Source organism: Xiphophorus couchianus, chromosome 12 (assembly GCF_001444195.1).
Source record: "Xiphophorus couchianus chromosome 12, X_couchianus-1.0, whole genome shotgun sequence".
NCBI lineage: Eukaryota > Metazoa > Chordata > Actinopteri > Cyprinodontiformes > Poeciliidae > Xiphophorus > Xiphophorus couchianus.
The window spans coordinates 12,299,341-12,320,055 of NC_040239.1; the positions used below are offsets into that span (position 1 = coordinate 12,299,341).

Below are 20,715 nucleotides of genomic sequence, written 5' to 3' on the forward strand. Positions count from 1 at the left end.
ACATCCGCGTTGAGGACAAAAGCCTCCAAATGTGGGGCGTGCTAACCCCCTGCGCCGCCACAGCACGCCTGAGAAACCAACTTATGTTACAGTGGTACCTTCACACTACTCAATTAAGTTGATCCAACTCATGTAAATTAAGTTAGCTCAACATGCTCCATGCTGAAAGAAAGCTATTTAATCGTGTGGAAATTCTTTCCATGATTTAATTACGTTAATTCAAAGACAATTTTTTAAGTTAAATTACGTTAAGTGTTTTAAGACAGGACTGGGTGAAAGGGTAGAAAGAACATTCAACAATTAGAAAACGTACAACAGAACTGTATTTTCAAAATAGATAATTAGGGGTTATTGTATTTCCATGCTGTAGTTTTTACAGCCATTTGTTACAGTGCAGTTCTTAAATGCCAATAGTGCCATGCAGGAAAAAAACAAATATCCATAGTTTAATGTGTAACTAAAACCGCTTGTCATGAGTTGGTGGTGTTGAGGTGGTGAGGCAGACGCAGCAGACCCAGGTAAGATGAATGATTGATTTTAATAAAGACAACACAGTCCAATCAACGGGCAGCACGGCCGAGCAGAAGCCAGGGCTCGACGCCGGTAGCAACCGTTAACACGAATGGACAACACGAATGACAGCACGCACGTTAGACGAGGACCCGACACACAGGTGACACTAAATACACTGGGGGTAATCAGGGAACAAGAAACACCTGGGAACTAATCAAGGGGAGAACAGGACAACACAAAGACACTGAAAACTCGAAATTAACACACAGAAAACACAGAACACAACACCGCTTTGAAGTTTTCCCAGCCGCAAAACAGTTATGTCGCGTGATCTTCCATAATCTCGCGTGATCCCCTGGTCTCGCGAGACCCTCTTCGGAGGGAGATCAATCTGACTATAATGAATCATGTTATCTCAACATGATTAAAATTCATAAATGTTAAGTTGTTGAATTTCTTGTTTATCCAACATGATTTTATCACGTTTTCCTTTCAAACATGAAATTATTTAGTTAAAAGTACATGATATTCTTTTGTTAATGTAATAACCCCTAAGTTCATTTTTTTCAGTGTGTATGTAACTTAAGAGAATTACTTATATTTAGAAACTGCAGTGTCCGCCTCTTTAAATGACATATACTGTCGTCAGGCATGTTTACATTTTTAACATACATAATGAAGGGGTTCTCAAAACACTCAAGGAAGTCATAGTGGCCTTTATTGAAAGTTATCTGACAGGAAATCGGGCTGTGAGAAAGGGGAAAACATGCAACAACATGAAACAGGTCAACAGGTCAGGATGTGAGGCTGTGATGGGTGAGTGTAGGACTGAGGCCTACATGGGTAGCACACTTTACTCCTATGCTATCGCCATTCCCCCACAAGCATGATTAAACAAAAGAATGTATTAATTACATTTAGAAAAAAACTATACCTCAGTGTCTGCTTAGAGCTTGTGGGGAAATTATATACCACAATGCACCTCCCTGCATTTTTTATTAAGGTCTACAAACAATTCCTTAACATGTAGTGTGAATTGTAAGTCCAGTGCATACAAATCTTCTTTATTTTAGCTTTTGAACCTACAGCATCTTCCAAAAGAACATTTTTGTCATATTATGTGTACAAACCTGAGTGAAGTTGGCCCCCCCACCTTCTTCAAATTAGACAAAATTGGTGTCAATCAACTCGGCTACGTTTGTGCTAGTTTGTGAAGCAAAATTTTTTGTTTGTGCTGCTATCATTTTAAAGATATTAAGAAATGTTTTAGAGGCCATCAAAGGTCAACCAGCCCTCTTAATATCTTTAAAATGATAGCTGCACAAATGAAAATCTTTGCTGCACAATCCAGCACAAACGTAGCCGAGTTGATTGACACCAATTTTGTCTAATTTGAAGAAGGTGGGGGGGCCAACTTCACTCAGGTTGTGCACAAACTTCAAAGTGTGATTTAATAGGATAAACTAATAAGTAATGCAGAATTTCTACATTTGTTTGAAAAATAAAAATCTGAAAGGCATAGCTCATCAATAAATACAATTGTTCTAAACATGTAAGTAAGTAATTAAAATATGTATTTATATTTTAATGAAGGAGTCAGACAAACACACCTGTCAGGTTATAGATGCACAGTTGAAACCAGATATATAGATACACTGAATAAAAAGACACAAACACATAATTTCCTCATTGTCTGAAGTTAAATCAGACTAAGGTTAGTTAGAATTAGCAAAATCATTTAAATTTGCTAAATGCCAGAAAACTTGACAAGAACATTTTTTAGAAATGTTGCTTTTTTTTTACATTCCTCAAATTCAAACGTTTATGTCTATTTGGTCACTATCCAGGATAAGTATCTTCTGAACTGTATGACCTGGATCAAACCTTTTGGGTTTCCTTCCACAAGCTTCTCACAGTACACTACTGGAGTTCTGGCTCATTCCTCCTTACAGAGCTGGTGTACAGTAAATGAGTCCAGTTTGTTGGGCACCTCACTCATGCATGCCTTTTCAAATCTTCCCACAACTTCTCCATGTGACTGACATTGCGGTTTTGTGATATTAAGCAGAGACAAGAAAGTTGGTCATAACTGATGAGAAGGTATTACAGAAAAATACTGGATGAAAAGGTCCCACATTACTTAAAATTGGGACAGTGACTAATTTTCTGACAGGCCAACAAATCTCAACGTACACCCAGAGCCCTATTAGAAAAGAGAAGGATTAGCAGAGCTTGACAACAACTGATGGGGTCATCCATGACTTGTGGCTGTGCAATGTCATCTCTTGTGCCCAGAAATGGAGATGATAGAATGTTATGACAGTAATGAGACTGTCATACAGCAACAATCTTTGATCACAGAAAAATTCCCGGCGTCTGGGCTACTTAGTTGACTTCCAGGAAAATCTTTGCCTTCCTCGACACTTATTTCTCCTCACTGACCCCTAAGAAGTTTGTTATCTGCCTACTTAGTCACTTGATTAGCCAATTGGGAAAATTTGTCTGTCTGATTGTGGTCATTTTGTCCTAGAGGTGCAATCTGTCAACAGTGACAACACTGTTTGTCCTTATACTTTTGTATGACCCTTGCTGCTGCCTGCTTGGTTTGGCACAATGAGAAGTGTCCTTAAGCGGAAATCTACTGTAATGGTCATGCTTTTGATCAGTTATGTTCTTTTGTGTGTCTACTTTCCTCAGCTCATTGTTCTGTGTTGCTAAGTGTTTTCTGAGCTTCTCCATTAATTTGATAGCTTATGTTAAATTGATTTGTGATTAAACTTAATTTTTGTTTTCGAACTATTTATTTTGTGCTTTTGTGGTTTCAGTTATTGCCAGAAAGAAGGAGACAATGATGAAGAAAACATCCAAATGTAGAATACAGAAGACATAGCCAAGGAATTTGATAATCTATTGAACAGTAGGTGCAGCCAAACCAGGGATGATATTCTCAAAATCAAGATAACCATTCAGTGTATTCCCTCAAAGTAGTAGAAAGTAGTAGTTTAGGATCATTATGTAGCACAATTGAGTCGCAAACTGACTATGAGCGTACATTCGTAACCAGGATGAAAAAATAGTAGGGAAACAAAAAATTCAGGCAGCAGCATAACCAATATTTCCAAAATCAAACAGGGACCAGCTTATACATTGTAATAAAAAGTGAATCATATGAGAAAGATTCCTGAGAGGAATAGAAAAATTGCAAGCAAAAACGAACTATGAACTATGACAGATACCATCTCTTGGAATGCGCTTGCCGTCCCAGAGCTCTTCCATGTTTCCAGCCAGTCAAGTTGTGTTACAGCTACTCGTCTAGTCAAACAGAGAGCCCTCAGATGCTGTTGTTTTCATTCAGATCATTTGCTTTTGATAAGGCACAGCTTTCAGTCTTTGTTATTTCAATTGCCAGGCTGTCTCGACTTTGTTTTCATTTTCCTGTTTGAACTTCATGAGATTTGCTCCAACTGAAGTGCTTTCTACCTACCTGTATCTCACATGCCCATGCAGGTTTCTTTTTGTTAAGCAGGTTCAGCTGTCACAGAAAACCTTCCTGATTGGCTACTTGGAGGCTGCAGGAGACCAGCAGAGGATTGTCAAGCCAATCAGACGTTAATGAGGCCCACCTGCACCATATAAAAGGCTCCTGAAACCATTCCACCAGTGGGGCAGTAAGTAGGAAGAGGTTTTGTTAAGCTGTCCCCCACCTTTGGTGATTGTAATGGCTTTGGATAGTTTTGAGACATTTTGTTCTTGCTTGTTCTGCTAAGTAGTTTGACTCTGCTTTAGACTGATTTTGTACAAGCTAGAAGCTCTTGTTTGGGAGGTTTGGTGCTCCCTTTGTGTCCTTTCTTTTGGGTTGTTTTTAGTTTACTTTAGACTGACTTGTTTGAACATTTTGTAATTTAATTTGCACTTAACAATTTTTGAATTTGTTAATACTTTTGCTTTAATTGGGTTGAATTGTACTGTGTTGTGGTTTTGTGAAACCATCTTTTTTTGTAATAAATCATTTTACATTCCACTTTTTTTTTATTGTGTAAATAAATAAAATAAGATGTAACTAAATTAAATGCAGCTTGAGTTCAGTAGTCTGGCGGCTGCAGGGGAGAAACTGTTTCTCAGCCCGGTGGTCTTGCTCTGGATGCTCCTTAACCTCCTGCCTGAGGGAAGTGGCTGGGACAGTCTGTGACAGGATAGATGGAATCTTTCATAATGTTGAGCGCCCTCCTCATGCATTGTGATGTGTAGAGGTCTATGGTGAAGGAACGGCTGCTCCCCACAGTCCTCTGTGGCGTCTTAACCATGCTCTGCAGAGCCGTCCTCTCAGTAGCAGTGCAGCTGCCATGCCACACGTTGCTGTAGGTGCAGAGAATGCTCTCCACCACACACCAATAAAAGCTCCTCAGGATTAAGCTCCCAAGTCCAACTCTCTGCAGCTCCCAGAGGAAGTAGAGATGCTGGTGGGACAATAGGGACAGGGACAATGGTGGCAATCTTTAAGCAGGTGGGGACAGATGCCAGTGACAGGGAGGTGTTGAAGATGTCTGCCAACACCTCAGACAGCAGATGTGCAGAGTCCCTCAGGACCCACCCAGGGATGTTGTTGGGACCTGCAACCTTATGGGCTTTGATTTCCTGGAGGGACTTCCTCATATCTGCTGTGGTCACACAGAGGGGCGTGTTACCAGGTGGTGATATAAGTCTGGTGCTGAGGGGAGACTTAGAATCCTCAATAAGGCATGAAACTTAATGAGTTCATCTGGCAGCAAGGGGTCCCTTGGGCATTGTGTATCCCTAATGTTGTAGCGTCCCTAGCTTTCAGCAGGGACGCTAGAGCTGAAAGCTAGGGATTCTGGTTTGCTACCAGAAACCCGAACCAGAAAGCTGATGATGTCTTGTTGGTGGTGACATCATCAGCACACTTGGACATGAAGCCCAGAACTGAGGAGCTGTATTCCTTCAGGTCCACTCATAGGGTCCCTCATAGCTGCCTCTTAGTGTTAATAATCTGCTTGTTGTTTGTACTGTTGAGAATAAATAATTCTATTTTCCTCTATCTCTTTTAGCTACATACACATGCGTATATACACGCACGCACACACACACACATATACAGAGTACACATACAAAGTTAAAGGAAATGATACATTAGGGAATGCCCTCAAAACTAAGATTAAAGGAAATGACACACTAGGGAACACCCTCTTTAGGGAGTAGCTTACATAGAGGCCAACAGAGAGAACTAAGAACTGCTGTTAGATGCCATTTTGCTCTGTTAAGCCCTAAGGATAGCATGAACAAATAGACCAGTGCTGTATTTTAGTCTTAATAAATGGAATTCAAGAATTAAACTCACTGACTCTTCTTCAACTTCATACATCCAGAACCTAAATGGAGAAAGGATAATTCTCTTTAACACCCATCCATGTACATCTTGTAGATTTTTCTTCCCTAAATTAACTTACTCAGCTGCACATATTCACAGCTAAATTACAGCTCGGCCGAAATGATGGCTATTGGAGACAGCTTGTCTGTTAATATATCTTTGTGGCTGAAATCCACACTTGGCAGAGAGCGCCTCCTAAAGACAAAGGACTGGCGCAGCAGATTGCGAGGAACAACAGTCAAATGGAAACTATCTGCCCGAAAACAGAAGAGGGGGAAGCGCGTAGGCCCAGTTGATGGCTAGGAAGCCACTGATTCTAATGTCCGCTCACTGGATAACAAAGTGCATTTGTTACATCTGAGGCTGAGTGCTTCTATAGAGATGAGGAACTGGGCTGTTAGTTGTCTAACAGAAACCTGGCTTAACAGCAACAGGCCAGACTTAGCCTTCCAGATCAATGGTCTTCAGTTATTCCAAGCGGACTGTGACCGGACTGTGACGGGGAGGAGGACTCTGTATGTTTATGATTGAAGGTTACTGTGGACTGGTCAAAAGCTGCAGCTCTGAAGAGAACTTATGACAGTGAATTGTCAGCGGTACTATTTATCTCGGGAGTTTACTGTGGTGTTCTTCACCATTGTTTACATCCCACCGGGTCCTAATGGCAACAAAGCATCGAAGAAGCTGTATGACACCATTAGCTCACTGCAGATAAAGCCCTCGGAGGTGTTTTATATGGTTGTGGGGGACTCCAATCACATGAAACTGACGGACAATCTGCCTAGTTTTTACCAGCATGTCACCTTTCCTACAGAGGGAGACAACACTCTGGACTGTGTGTACACTAACATTCACTGTGCATATGTAACCAAAGAATAGAATTTAGTCGGGTTCAGATAGCAGTTTACTATCAACCAGTTTTGTTTATTACAAATTTCTGGACTGAAATACATCCAACTTCATCTCAACTCAAATCTTAGAGTGAACAACATTCACTGTAACAGGGTCCTTGGTAGAGAGAGAAAAAACAAAAGAAGAGGGCCAGCAAAAAAAAAAAGTTCATATAGAGCTCTATATTTGTATGTGTGTGTCTGGTGCATACAAATGAAAAAGGTTGTCTCGACTGGGATAGGGACCCAGAATGATGATGGCAGCCGGTGTCCACAAACACGGAAAATTCAGCAGCCTCTCCTTCCTCCTCTGCAGGCACACAAAGGCCCAACGTTCCTCTCACAACAATGCACTAGCAGGGAAACATCATATGGGCATAAAAGTTAGGCAGTATGCAGAAGCCAGGCTGAGACTAGCATGTGTCTGCTCTGCAGCAGCTCTGAACGCTAAAGCCCGGGAATTCCCCTAGGAACTGCAGTCGGAATTCAATTTAAAACAGCATTTAAAATAAAATAATAAAATATGCACCTTATGAACATCAATGAAAATTAAATATTTCACTTAACATAACAAACTTGACAATCATTTTAACTCACATTACCCATGGTAAAACAGGAGTTTGGTTTCTAGAACATTACCGCATTAGCGACAACTTAGTAAATAAACTTAGAACACATACGACATTACAAATCTCCAGTAATGCTCACCTAGCAGGGAAACATCATATGGGCATAAAAGTTAGGCAATATGCAGAAGCCAGGCTGAGACTAGCATGTCTCTGCTCTGCAGCAGCTCTGAACTCTAAACCCCGGGAATTCCCCTAGGAACTGCAGTCGGAATGCTGCCGTAAAGTAATGTCGTTCAGTTCTCTTAAAGGGACACTACCCATAAAGTAAAAGAATACAGAAAAGCAAAATAACACAGTACAAATACAGCAGGGTTACACATACAAAACTCGTCCTCGCCCCCATCTAGGCCTCTCCGACCACATCTTCATGCTGCCGGAGCCAGCATACCCTACGCTGATGAGATGGATTAGGCCAACTAAGAAAAGAGTCACTGCATGGCCCAGGGATGCAGTCTCTGTGCTCCAGGACTGTTTTCAGTGCACAGATTTTCTAAGAAGCAAAAACAACACAACTTTGCAAACAGGCATGTGTTATGTTTGAAATGAGCTGCAGAATAGGAGTTCTAAATTAAAAAAATAATTGCTAAAACAATTATAATTGTATGTTCTTTTTACATAAAATGAATTCCCATTTTAATCAACAGTTTCCAAATTGAAATATGTACTAATTTAAGTATATTGTGATTGTAAAGTATTTAAATTTAAAAATCAACTAGTCTGTTTCCAGTTCACTAGAATCTTACAAAATTTGACTATTTCACTTTCTTTGGAGTACTTAATTCTAAGTTATTTTTTTTATTTGCTTGTTTTTGTTCTACAAATTATCTGGTATAAGATGATAAGGATGTGTACCATTTTATAATACACATTTTTTTTGTATTATAAAGTTTTATAATACAATCTTTGTATTGTATTATAAAATCTAGGAGTAGGACTAGGGTGAGAGTGAGTTACATCTCCGTCCAGTTGATGGCGGTAATGCACAAAGTCTGTAAACTGCCATAAAACGCAACAAAAGAAAAAGAAAAAGAAAAAGAAGGGTGCGAGTGGTTCTTGGAGCCTAACACATTGACAGTGGTCCGTCCCCGCCCCTTTCTGTTTGCTGCAGCGAGGTGTACTTGGAGTACTTGAACACATTCGGTTCTTGTTCGTGAACAGAGCCGAGAATCCCATGACTGAGCACGCTGAACCTCATACGTCATCACCATGCGCCAGCTGCAAGTCGCGCCATTCCAACCAGCGTGTTTCCATCGCTCGTTACATTGAAACGACTGGCAGAGCTTCTACGGTCGCCACTGTTACTACTACGCTTTCACTTTTCGTTCGGATTTTTTTGAGGTGAGACCTTTTTACTCGTTTTTAAACCTCATTTATTCGATTACAGGACGCATAATAAGTGACCAGTTTCAACGTTGACGCACGGCCGTGGGTTTCTGGTTGAAGAAGTTTAGCTTGCTAGTTAGCTCAAAGTTAGCTGTGGTGTTTAGTGATGTGTACATTGAATAACTCATTATTAAATGAGCTGCTTGTATTTTATGAATTAGTGACATGCGGAATGGTGATGTGAAGCAAGCTGTCATGACATAGCTGTCGGGATTCTTTTCCGAATCCCGACAGCTCATGTTTGAATATGAACATGTCTTAGAGCTAGTTTAGGTCTCGCTCTAAAAGAACATGACAGTTTTATGGACACGCAGCATTTTAAGCATTGCAATAAATACTCTAACAGAGATCGCTGGTTAAGTATACTCACAGTATAAGGTAACAGACCGAAGCATCTGATGATGACGATGACATTCAGCAAGGGCTGTGTTGTCTGCAGAAAGCATAAGACATTAAACTGTCTAGCATCCGATTAACCCCTTGCGATAGAGCAATGTTTACGTTGTGGCACACATTGGATGAAAATGTGTGCCACACAGTTGAAGCCAGACAAAAAAAGCTAAATACATTTGCAGACCTTGCCTTGAACATCTTACTGTATAAAATAATCAGCAGGATTTCAAAGCAAATACCAAAACTGGTATGTGCATATACCCTTGTGAAATCATTGTTTGTAAATATTAATATACGGTGATTCATCTTTCACGTGATGCTAAGCAGCTTTCTAGAAAGTCTCGTTTACTTCTGTTTTAGTTGGGGCTCAAAACTGTAAAGAATAATGCAATTACAATGCAGTTGTTGAATATTGCATAATTTGGATTTAGGCTGCAACTGAGCCATCTTTCCCTTACTATTTGGTTTTTCCCCCTCATCCTTATGTCCACTTCTTTCTCTATTAGTTTTACAGTTTTAGCTGCCTATAAAAATGCAGTGATCCTCATAATTTGTGTCTTCAGCCATTCTGAAGCCGTTTACCTGAATTTGGGAGCCCAATTGTACTACTTTGTGCTACAATTGAACTTGCATTGCAGAGCCCAGTTGCCAATCTGAGTGTTTGCTTGCGGAGCAACAATGTTTAGGGTTTGATGTCCAAATGGCATTAACTTAGCTCCCTAGAACCAAGCCATGCCCTGCAAGCATTACAGGCACATTTCAATAAATTAGAAAATATTCAAATGTTACAATTATTATTACTATTATTAAACTGAAATGTTTTTCAGTTGACAATTTTAAACATGTGGCTTGTAAAGGTTCATTACTCAAATAGATATATCTTAATTTTTTAAGAGTTTATTTCAGCTGTTTGTTTAAGGTATTTTAGAACAGGTATGCATCCACAAGTTGCAGCACAGTAGCACTCAAGGACTGGAGTTGGATACTTTTGCTTTAGAGTTTAAAGTTGAGAGTCAGAGACCTTCATTTCCACATCAAAATTTGCTTTCACCTGAAAAGAGTTCTTTGGAGAACTGAGTTCAATCCTTTTTCTCCTTTCCCCTGTTTAGGTGCTTTTGACATTGTCTCGGTTACATTTCAGTGAGTTTGCTTCATAATCCTCTGTGGGCTGCTGTTGTAATTGTTGCTTGTGCACTTTTTCCTACCAGACTTTTTCTTTTGCTTAATCCAATAATATGCCAATATAATATGCTTTTATAAAGTACTCTGTGAACTGCCAGCTTCTTTAGCAATGACCTTCAGTGGCATATCCTCCCTCTGAGGTGTGTTCTTCACTGTCTAGGGGACAACTGACAAGTCAATAGTCTTCCCCTTGAAGTTTTTTAAGACCACAACAAGGTATTTCTGTTAGGGATGCTCCGATCAGGTTTTTTGCTGCCGATTCTCTAACAGATTATCCATGAGGCCGATCTTTGCCAATCATAAAATTTTTTGGTTTAGGTATAAATGATGCTATGTTATCTGGCAATAAATTTACCTAATTTAGACATAATAGACATATTTTAATACATGTCTAAAAGCTTTTGTTTTTTAAAATTACATTCTGCAGCTTTAAGCATATGTTCAGTGAGAGAGTTCACTGTCTGGTGGAAGTTGAGCAGCGCTACGTCTGTGAAATATTACCACCAGTAGCGCGTAGCGGCGGTCCCACAGCGGGAGCTTACACCGCCAGCTCGAAGTCTTGAATAATTTTTAGGGTTATTTGTTTAGCTTTCTGACCGTGATGCTAATCTGGGTGAATGTTGGTAGTTGTGCACTGCTTACCTGCTATTCGGCCGCTCCGGATGTCCTTTTTTTTTTTCCTGCAGTGAGTCTCGATACAGCCAAATTCTGTCAAGTGCTTGTTTTTTAAATGCCATATTAGATTCATTGTGTTGATGGATTTGGTGCTTCACCCCCGAGGTAATTTTCCACCGCAACACGCAAATGTCCCCATTCACTCTGAGTGTTATAGTTCCACAAAACAGGATTTGTTGCTGTGCGCTTGCGCAGTGTGAAGAAAAAGGGAGATAAGCTGCACACGCAAGCTGCGAAGTGAGATAAATGTGCTCGGTTTTGGTGATCGGTAACAAGAGGCAGTGATCGGCGATCACCGATCATACACTTTTCATGGAAATCGGCTGACTATGATCGGTGGCCGATTGATCGCCACACCTCTAATTTCTGTATTAGACATCCTTTTTTAATTCATTTTGGTGTACAATTTTCACTATCTAAAAAACTGACAATTATCAAAACTGACAGCAATAAATACCTGAAATATATCACTGTCAAATAACTGAGAAGCAGCATTACATTTTAAAAGAATGAAAAGTGATTCTTGTTTTTTTATTTCTCTAATTAGTTTTAATATTTTACAGGTTTGGTTTAACTGTTCAGATATCGACCACTCATTGCTGTCTTATTGCTTTGTTGAGAAAGAGGCAAGTCTTATTCTTTTGCAATTCCTGAAGAATTCTGTTGTGTATGAGTGAATATTTGTTTCTGGTCTGTAGATGGCAACCTTGCTCAAGTTTTAACCCTCCCCTTTCCTGAAATTCTAATACTCAACCAACATACAATCTATTAAAAAACATGCAAAGATAATCCATCATGTTTTCCGAAATGGCCAATTTTTCAGATGGTTGAAGCAGTTAATTCTTGTTTTTAATTGGTATGGTGAAACTAGTGGCTGCGTGTTTGCAGGGTAATATATTTTTCCTCTCACCGGATATATCCTCCCTACAATTAAAAGCATGACCCGAGAGCAGGTGTGGCTATGCAGCAGTTTAACTTCGTATCTGAAACACAGAGGCAAATTAGTCAGACTTGTTCTTGGAGATGAAAAACGTCTTTGGGTGTGTGAAACTGGGGTGCTTAAGTAACATCTGGGACATATATAAAGAGTTTGCATGTCACTGACGTCTCCAACTGTTTCTCCTGGGTATGCTTCTCTTTATTGAAGATCTGTAGCTTTTTTTTTTTATTCAGTTCGGTACGGGTTTCAGCACCGCTTGATCTATTATGAAAGGGGGTCGAAGTAATTCAGTCAGATACAGTAAAAGAGAGTGTTTCATGTTCTCGTGTTCTTTGTAGATGCAAATCGACTCCTCCAGTTTGCTCTTGAAGTTGTTTTACTTCTTTTTTTCCCCGCACGATGAAATAATTTAAATTTTCTTTCTTTCAAGTAAACCTGAAGTTTTCACTTTTTGTTTATGCTTAGCTTGTCTCTCTTCCTTCCTTCTCATGGTGTCCTGCAGGTATATCCAGCCATGGATGTGGACAGTGCCAGTTCAGTGGTGCTGCAGGCCTTAACCCAAGCCACCAGTCAGGACACAGCTGTGCTGAAGCCTGCAGAGGAGCAGCTCCGGCAGTGGGAGACACAGCCGGGCTTCTATTCAGTACTTCTGGTGAGTTACGATATGAAAGTGTAATAAAATCTGTGAGAAACTTGAACAAATTGTCAGTTTGATGAATGTGGCAGATGAAGCAGAAAACTGGCTGCTGTAAAGTTAGAATCGGAGGATCGTTTTTTAAATTAAAGGGGAAAATCTTTCATCATCATTACATTTAGCAATACCAAAATGAGGGGTTATGCACCCCTTCTTTTTTGATTGATAATTCATCCTGACAATTTCACACAATAGTTGTAATCACAGGAAGAATTTGAAGTTGCCAAAAAAGCGAGCAGTACATCACAGACAGCTGGGGATAAATTTGTGTTAAAGAATTACTCATATTGCTACTGAAAGGTTTTATTAAGATTTGGTTGCTGATAGTTAAACCACAGACGGTATCTGTAAAGATGCAAAGGTGGTTCATAAAGTCGGTCAGTACACAGTGCAATCCACCAGAGCGATTACTCAGATATTTTAGGAAAACTATTTGTTTACTGTTCTCGCCAGACTCGAATGATGAGATGCGTTTCACTTTCATCTCTGCAATTTGTAATGAAATTGGCCCAGTATGTGCTCTGCTTAGCAAAACACAAAGAACTAAGAACCAGTCATGGGGAAGAAAAATATTTTCTGTTTTATTTTGTCAGTAGGAGTGCTTTGCATGTAATCAAGAAGATGTAAACAAACACCTCCCAGTCAACACGCAGATAAAATTACCATTTTTATTTTATTTTAGCGTTTTAATAAGTAATGAAGTGAAGTCATCAGTTTAAATTTGTCTTATTTAAGCTGAAGTAGTTTTTTTAAACAGGTTATGTTTTTGCTGTGTTGGTAGTGACAGGATCACTTCCAGAATATGAACTGTGTGTGCTTTATAATTTCTGAATCAAGTGTACTTTCTTTTTTTATATTTGTATTTTGTTCAAATGGTATATTGTGGGTGATGTCATTGTAATTATTTTTACCTGCTGTTTATGGTTGTTTTCACACATTATACACCTGTAGAGTATGTGTGAAATGCGTATTGCACAACTAGTTTAGCCTGAAATTTTTCCACAACTTTATTTCACACATACTTTACAAGAGAGGTTCCGTTAGAGAGTAATTCTCACATATTACGAGGTAGAAGATGACACAAAATCTACAGTTTTGTCATTGCTTTGTTGCTTACTGCATGGTAAGGATTAGGAATTGGATCCCTCGATTCGTGTTTTTGTGTATTGGGCATTTTATGGTTATCAAAATATTCTAATCTACATAAAAGTAAATGAAGTGCATAAAGAGGCTCTGTCAGCTTTTACTTTGACAATAGCTATTTGTCTCTTGTAAACAATCTAGAGTTCAACCATGAGACTGATTCTCCCTTTTTCTTGCCATTTGATTATTTTTATGCCACAATATTGCACTTCTAATTATGTGTAGTATTGATATAGACAAATTTAGCCATTGTTTCTACATAATGAGAAGCCCTCGTCCGCCTTGGGCCATTAACATCATCTGCCGTGCACAATTTGGATAATTATCTGCCTCCCATGTCTTCCACCTATGCTGCCACATTGGAATACCTCTTGTTTCAAGTGTCTCACTTGAAGAATCTCCTACTGGGAAGTGCATGTAACAACATGCAACTTCAGGCAATCCAAAGCCCGTCTCTAGACCTCATCATCATGGGAGTCTTCTGATGGTTTTCTGAGAGCGACGTTGAAACCGCTTCGACTTCTAATGTAGTGTTGTCGTCGGTTCCACAGACGATTCAGCACTTACTAGAAATGTTCACAAGAAAGTTGTCCTTTGTGCATCTGCTTGTGATGCTGTGGTCCCAATTAAGCCAGGGTGCACAATATGTCTGTTATTTCTGGAGAGCAGTGTCTGTGTGAATTGATCAAAAGAGAGCCAAACCAGCTTAATTCTAGCTTTGCTGACTGGATCTGATAAAAGCCAAGTGGCAGCAGGCTGTTTTTCACTTGCATATTAGAAGTAAATAGTTATGCTGTAGAGCTCTGCTAATGGTCTTTGCTGTTCCCTTGATGCAACAGATGGATGTTTTATATTTGTACAAAAGCCCAAATGTTATTTAAACGACACACTTTCCAATCGGCAAAAAATGAGAGCTGAGATTCCAATCTCTGATATTACTGTGGCCGGTCTTTTATGGAGCTCCTGCCGTTGCTGTGCTAACGCAAATAACTCTGAATACACAGACTACTCAGACATGTTTTCAGGGTTTATTACCACAATTTACAGCTCAGACGTGTCAGGAGTAATGGCACGGACAGCCTTGGTTAGAAAGTCGCCGTGTGCTGTGTTTTAAAAGGAGCTGTTCTGTAATTGTGGAAGTCCTGTCATATTTTGGTTTAGATTTTTACTTATTTTCCCCTGTAGTATGGCTGCAACTGTCATAAAACTGGATCAGTCCTTGGCTTGTCTTGTATTGATTATGAGCTATAACACTTTCATTGGTGGTGACTGTCCAAATTCTTTTTTTTCCCCTCCCAGAATATTTTTAATAACCATACGCTGGATGTGAACGTGAGATGGCTTGCTGTGCTTTACTTCAAAAATGGCATTGACAGATACTGGAGGAGAGTGGCCCCTCAGTAAGTACCTGCATGTCTCAACCCCAGACTCTCACTTCCATCTGCAGCTTTTTTGTCTCTGCAATGTGCCTCATCTTTTTGCTTTTATTCCATGTTTTATCCCCTAATATCCTATCTATATTCATCAGTTTTAATCTCCTTTTTTGTCTGTGAGGCTAAACTGTTCTTAGTTTTTAGTCCCTTTCCGCCATTTTCTCTTTATCCAGGCTTTTACCTATTTTAGCTTTCATCTGCTTGATGGTTCTCCAGCTGTCATCTTCTTTTTTTTTTACTTTCTTAGTCTGACTATCCATCTCTTTGTGGTTTGGTTTGATACTCAGTGAATTCACTCATGCCTCTTCTGTCTTATGTAAGATTGATTTTGGGATATTTCAAAACTAACATTTAATGTTTGGGTACCTGGTTGCTATGGGAGGGAATCTTTTGTTTATCTCAAGATTTAATTCAATTCCAATTTTTGGGACCATGACTTAATTTAAAATCAGCTTTCAATTCAAAATCATTATTTATGATGATTTCTCCTTCAGTCTTTAGGATGGCAAATGGTGCTCATGATCTACTCAAAACTGCATTGGAAGGCAAAATGACAAATTGAGGCATTGACTTTTTCACTTTAATACTTGCTTAGATTGTTGCAAGTACTGTAGTATCACATGTTACTGCCACTTTGGTCATTTTGGGGACCTTTCTTTTAGTCTCAGTAAAGCTTTGGCACAGGGGAGTTCTTCACCTCCCATCAACATAACCCCCTCAGCGGTTGGTTGAGCTACATCACAATTTGAATCAACCAGGGAAACAGAAATGTTGTACTGCAGACCATACCTACTTGAAGCACTGTCATTAGGTCTGAAAAGTTAAAAGAAATTGGAAAAGACATCAGTTTATTGCTTTTTAAAAAAAATTATAAAAATGTTGAATAAGAAATGAAGCACAAATTTAAGCTTTGAAGTTTTCATTAAAATAATATTGTGTCCCGTCTTGGTCTTGTGAGTTTTAGGTATCATTATACCCTAATAGAGTAGTTTAGTGTGCTATGATGATAGATCACACTTGTTGTTGTCCGTTTGATCTTTTTACTACGAGAAGAAAATATAATAAACATAAATTCTGACAGGCTTGGACCACCAAAAGACCACTTGAGTGGTACCATTCTGTTTTAATCAATGCTCAAATAATAAGAGGGTGAAAAAAATGCCCTGAAAAATATGCTAGCAAATATCTCTTAAGAACCTTTAAAGTTGACTTTACAGTTGTCAAATTACCTGTGCATTGTGCACTAATGCGCTTAAAAACATCCTTGATTTTCTGCTTTTGAAGAGTTGACTTAAAAGAAGCCCAGATGATTTCTTGCTTCTTTTATTCGGAAGTTAAAAAGCTCTCCAAAGAGCATTTGAAATGTTATGTCAGGACACAGGGCAGTTTTTCATTTCACTATGGTCAATTAAATTAGCCTGAATTTTGAAAGGATAAAAGGTTTTGAAGTTTATCAATGCGGTGCATGTTCTATAAAGTTGGTTTCCAGTTGTTTATGAACTCTGGCAGTGGTGTTTTCCACTGTTATGTCCGTTTCAGTGGAAAACTAGAAGAACTTTTTTTTTTGCAGTTGCTTTTCAATAAAATATACTTTGTATTACTCAGTTATACTCTTTAACATCATGTGACTACTCTGAAGGGTATTTGTTCAAAATATTGAGATTACAACATGAAAAAATTATACCTGAGCTACTAGCAATAGAAATCTTTGTTTTCAATTAGGTACTGCATGTAAAGGTGTTTTGACAAATAAAACGAATAAGACGGCACAGATGTAAGCAGTACAGCAAATGCACAAGGGAAATAAAACAAAGATGAAACAATTAGATTTCATAAAAGTTTAAAATATGAATCCTATTGCTTTGAACTCTCCTGACATCCTCCAGCAGACTGTTCCCAGAGCTCAACACACAAATACTTCAAGAAACAAAAGTACAAAGTTTTTCTTATTATAAAAATAACCCAGCAGTGTTAGAGAAGTAGTCAACTTACAACTACGTTCTCATTATTTCTGTTCCTTGCAACTGAAGCAGATCAGTGGTGAAGTCAAAGTGTTGAAAGGGTAGTGAAGTATTAATATTGGTAAATGTTTATTGGCCAAAGCAATACTATTATAATATTAATATCAGATATTGACATATGCTGAAATGTTCATACTGGTGTAGCCCTTGTAAGTGCCATAGTCACTTGCATACAGTAGGAACCTTCTGGGAAATACTTTAAATTGCATAATGCAATCAATTGTTTTACGGTGGATTTTAGCTAGTTAGTCCCATGATAAATAGGTACGTTGATGTGTTCCATATTGCCAGTTTATGTAATTGACTTGCGTGTATGGAAATGAGAGGACAGTGGTGTCTTGGGATGTGCATTGCAATCACCTGTGTTAATGTGCTTGGTGTCTTGGTGGTAAACATAGGAGGCTGGATGGGGGAGCATTTCATCTTCAGCCACAATGTTGCAGTTTTAGTCTGGAGTCATTTGTTTCTCATTCTTCCAATCTTTATTGTTATTGTGGCTGGTGTGCCTTCATAAAATCCTAATGAATTAAATAATTGCGCATCAAGAGAATTATGAGAACACATTAAACTCTAAACTTGTACGGTACTGTGCATTGTTTTCTCCTTGCCTGCTTTCTCCCTCTGAATATCTCTGTTTGTTTTGTTGACAGTGCATTATCAGAGGAGGAGAAGACATCGCTACGTGCTGGTCTTATCACAAACTTCAATGAACCCGTCAATCAGGTTAGTGGGGAGAATGGAATATACTGGTAAAAATTGCAAAAAGGATTTAACCTGTTTTTTTTCTCTAAACAAAACTTGCTGAACAAGAAAACTGATACAAAGCCATTAGAGTTTTCTAATGTAATTTTATTTCAACCTCCAATTATGGAGGTTGAAAAGACTGGGGATGAATGGTGGCCATGAACGTTGGCCATTAGTTCTGGTTTCTGCAGCTTGTGTAACCCTGAGGGACAGCTATGTAATGTCAGGACTGATGGGATCCATATGGCAGGGAATGAATATACTTTTGAACTCCATATGTCTCACCACTTCCAGCCTCTACTCTTTCAATCCAAGCTTCTAGAGAGGCTGGTGTGTTTTGTTCAATCAGCTGTTTCATGGTATTAAAATCCACATTTAGAGGTTCCATAATAAATATGAACTCTATGAACTTACCTATTCGTAGAACAAATAATGGCTGATGGACACAGCAAAACTTGTATTCAGATATTATTAATCACGGAGTCAAATTAGGTTATAGATATTTCTAACATGACTATGTCTCATTAAAAGAATGCATTGCTTGGTCAGTAGGTTGCATGATTCTGGATCATATACAAACTTGTGGACTGAGAACAGTTTTCTACTTTGTTGGAATAATTTATGAAACAATTTTTAAAAAGAAATACATTAAAAAAAATCTGACACTGCCTTGAATCTAGGGCCAGAAGTGCCACAAGCTAGTAAATACAAAACTTTTAAATAAATATTTTATTTAAAATTAGCCATTTAAATTCAATTGTAGTAATTATATTAAGTATTCAAATGTATATGATGATATAAATTAGCCAAAATATATAAATACTTCATTAAATAAAAAATATAAATCTTTGATTAAAAAAAATATAGATATATATAAGATCACTGTTGATCTTTCGTTGTCATTATATCATCACTTAAGTGTTTAATTACTTTGTTTCTCTTTAAACTTCAGCCACGACTTATTAATTAAATATCTATCCTCTGATTGGCTAACCTGGACAGCCTGCGGGCTTTGCTTTACTCCTGCGCCAACACAGCACCCATATCTTTGCCATTTTAGTTACATTTTGACATATAAAATTATGCTTTAGTCAATTGTTGATGTATTGCACTTCTTGCCCTCAATATTATTAATTGGTCAAGCTTTTAAAAGTATCATATTGTCTTTTTCACTTTTGGCACCTGACCTTTCCTTATGAGGATCCCATACAAGCTTTACTTCTAACAAGCTAATCAAAATGTCAGACCTCTGCAAAAGATATGCAAGCTTACATTTTACTCCAACATAAAGTCCACATGGACTAATAAATGTTTTGATGCATTGTTTCTGTTAAAGATAACTTTTCTGGTTACAACATTAAATACATCACAAAATCTTTGCAAACATTCGGACATATATAAACTCAAGTTTTGCACAGTTAAGTCTCCCATTCATCCTAATAATGCATGTACTTGTCTTAATTCATGTCTGTATTGATGAAAACAGGAGCTGTTGTGTTAAAGCCTTAGCTGAGTGATGCGTTAGACATGCCGTTAATATAAAGAAGCAGTGAAAGCAGAAATGTATTAAAAATATTAAGAGGATTCATAAAAAAAATTTGCTCTGAAATTGCTAATCACAAGAACCAGTTCTGATTGATAGTTCACAGGTTTAAATAATGAAATGTAGAAATTTTTTATATTTGACTGCATTAACAAATAAAAACTGCCACCAGCTTGTAGTTTATTTTAGTGTTTAGTAAAAATCAAACAGGAGTTTTGGGTAGTTTGATTTTGCAAAAGGGAATCATCTTGTTCTTAATAAGTGCTGCATATATCTTACGCCTGATATGTGCGTCTGTGGTATCGACTCAACTGCTTCTTTTTAAAAGTGGCTTGCAAACAATACATTCATAATAGAACTGATCAGCTACGCTCTGCAGTTGTGCTCAATTCCCTTTTAGTTTAGTTGACAAAACCACCTGCTGTTGTATTAATGCTTGCCTGTGGATATGTTTGCTTACCCTGTTTTTTTTCTTTCTTCCCAACAGATAGCAACCCAGATCGCGGTACTGATAGCCAAGGTGGCCCGCCTTGATTGCCCGAGGCAATGGCCTGAGCTCATTCCAATTCTGCTCGAATCTGTAAAGGGTCAAGATGGTTTGCTGCAGCACAGAGCACTGCTAACTTTCTATCACGTCACCAAAACATTGGCATCCAAACGTTTGGCACAGGACAGACGTCTTTTTCAAGATGTAAGTTCACATTAACAAAGTTAGATTTTTTTTTTTTTATTAATTAGCTGCTATTAATTCTTATTCTCTAGACTGCCTTATTTATTTTGCTCTCAGTGCCAGAGGAAAGTAATGGTTTTTTTTTAAGTGTACACCTAAAAAGGAGAAAAATTGGTTTTCTCTTGGGAAATTTTGTTAACTTTTTTTCCTCATGTTTTTTGTAGTTTTTAATAGCAGTACTTTTTGAAACCAGATGGATAAGAAGTAAGATGAGATTCTTTCCTCCAGTTTCATCTATTTATGTTGGACATAATGTGACATCCTTTTTATATGCATATTTCTTTTTAGGCAAGTTCTTTATTGGAAGTGTATGTTGCTTGTTGTAGGGATAAATGTTGGAACATAAATCAGAGCTACACATTCTTTTCACAATCCAGTACTTGAAAGAATAAAATGTGTGAATAAAAAATATCCAA

The 20,715-nt window shown here is 38.3% G+C and overlaps 1 protein-coding gene and 1 long non-coding RNA gene across 2 annotated transcripts in view; one reads left to right on the forward strand and one right to left on the reverse strand.

Moving 5' to 3' along the window:
* Positions 1–6,790: 6,790 nt before the first annotated feature.
* On the reverse strand, positions 6,791–7,737 carry LOC114154884 (uncharacterized). The gene is made up of 2 exons (XR_003597642.1): positions 7,470–7,737; positions 6,791–7,142 (listed from the first exon to the last, which is right to left on the reverse strand). It is a non-coding gene; the product is annotated as an uncharacterized LOC114154884 (long non-coding RNA).
* A 754-nt stretch (positions 7,738–8,491) lies between these two features.
* ipo11 (importin 11) overlaps positions 8,492–20,715 on the forward strand; it is a 113,274-nt gene continuing 101,050 nt past the window's right edge. Inside the window, exons 1-5 of the mRNA XM_028034383.1 lie at positions 8,492–8,756; positions 12,494–12,643; positions 15,128–15,228; positions 17,933–18,005; positions 20,057–20,260. Of these exons, the coding sequence (XP_027890184.1) occupies positions 12,506–12,643; positions 15,128–15,228; positions 17,933–18,005; positions 20,057–20,260 (516 nt within the window). The 5' untranslated portion in view covers positions 8,492–8,756; positions 12,494–12,505. The remainder of the gene's footprint in view (positions 8,757–12,493; positions 12,644–15,127; positions 15,229–17,932; positions 18,006–20,056; positions 20,261–20,715) is intronic.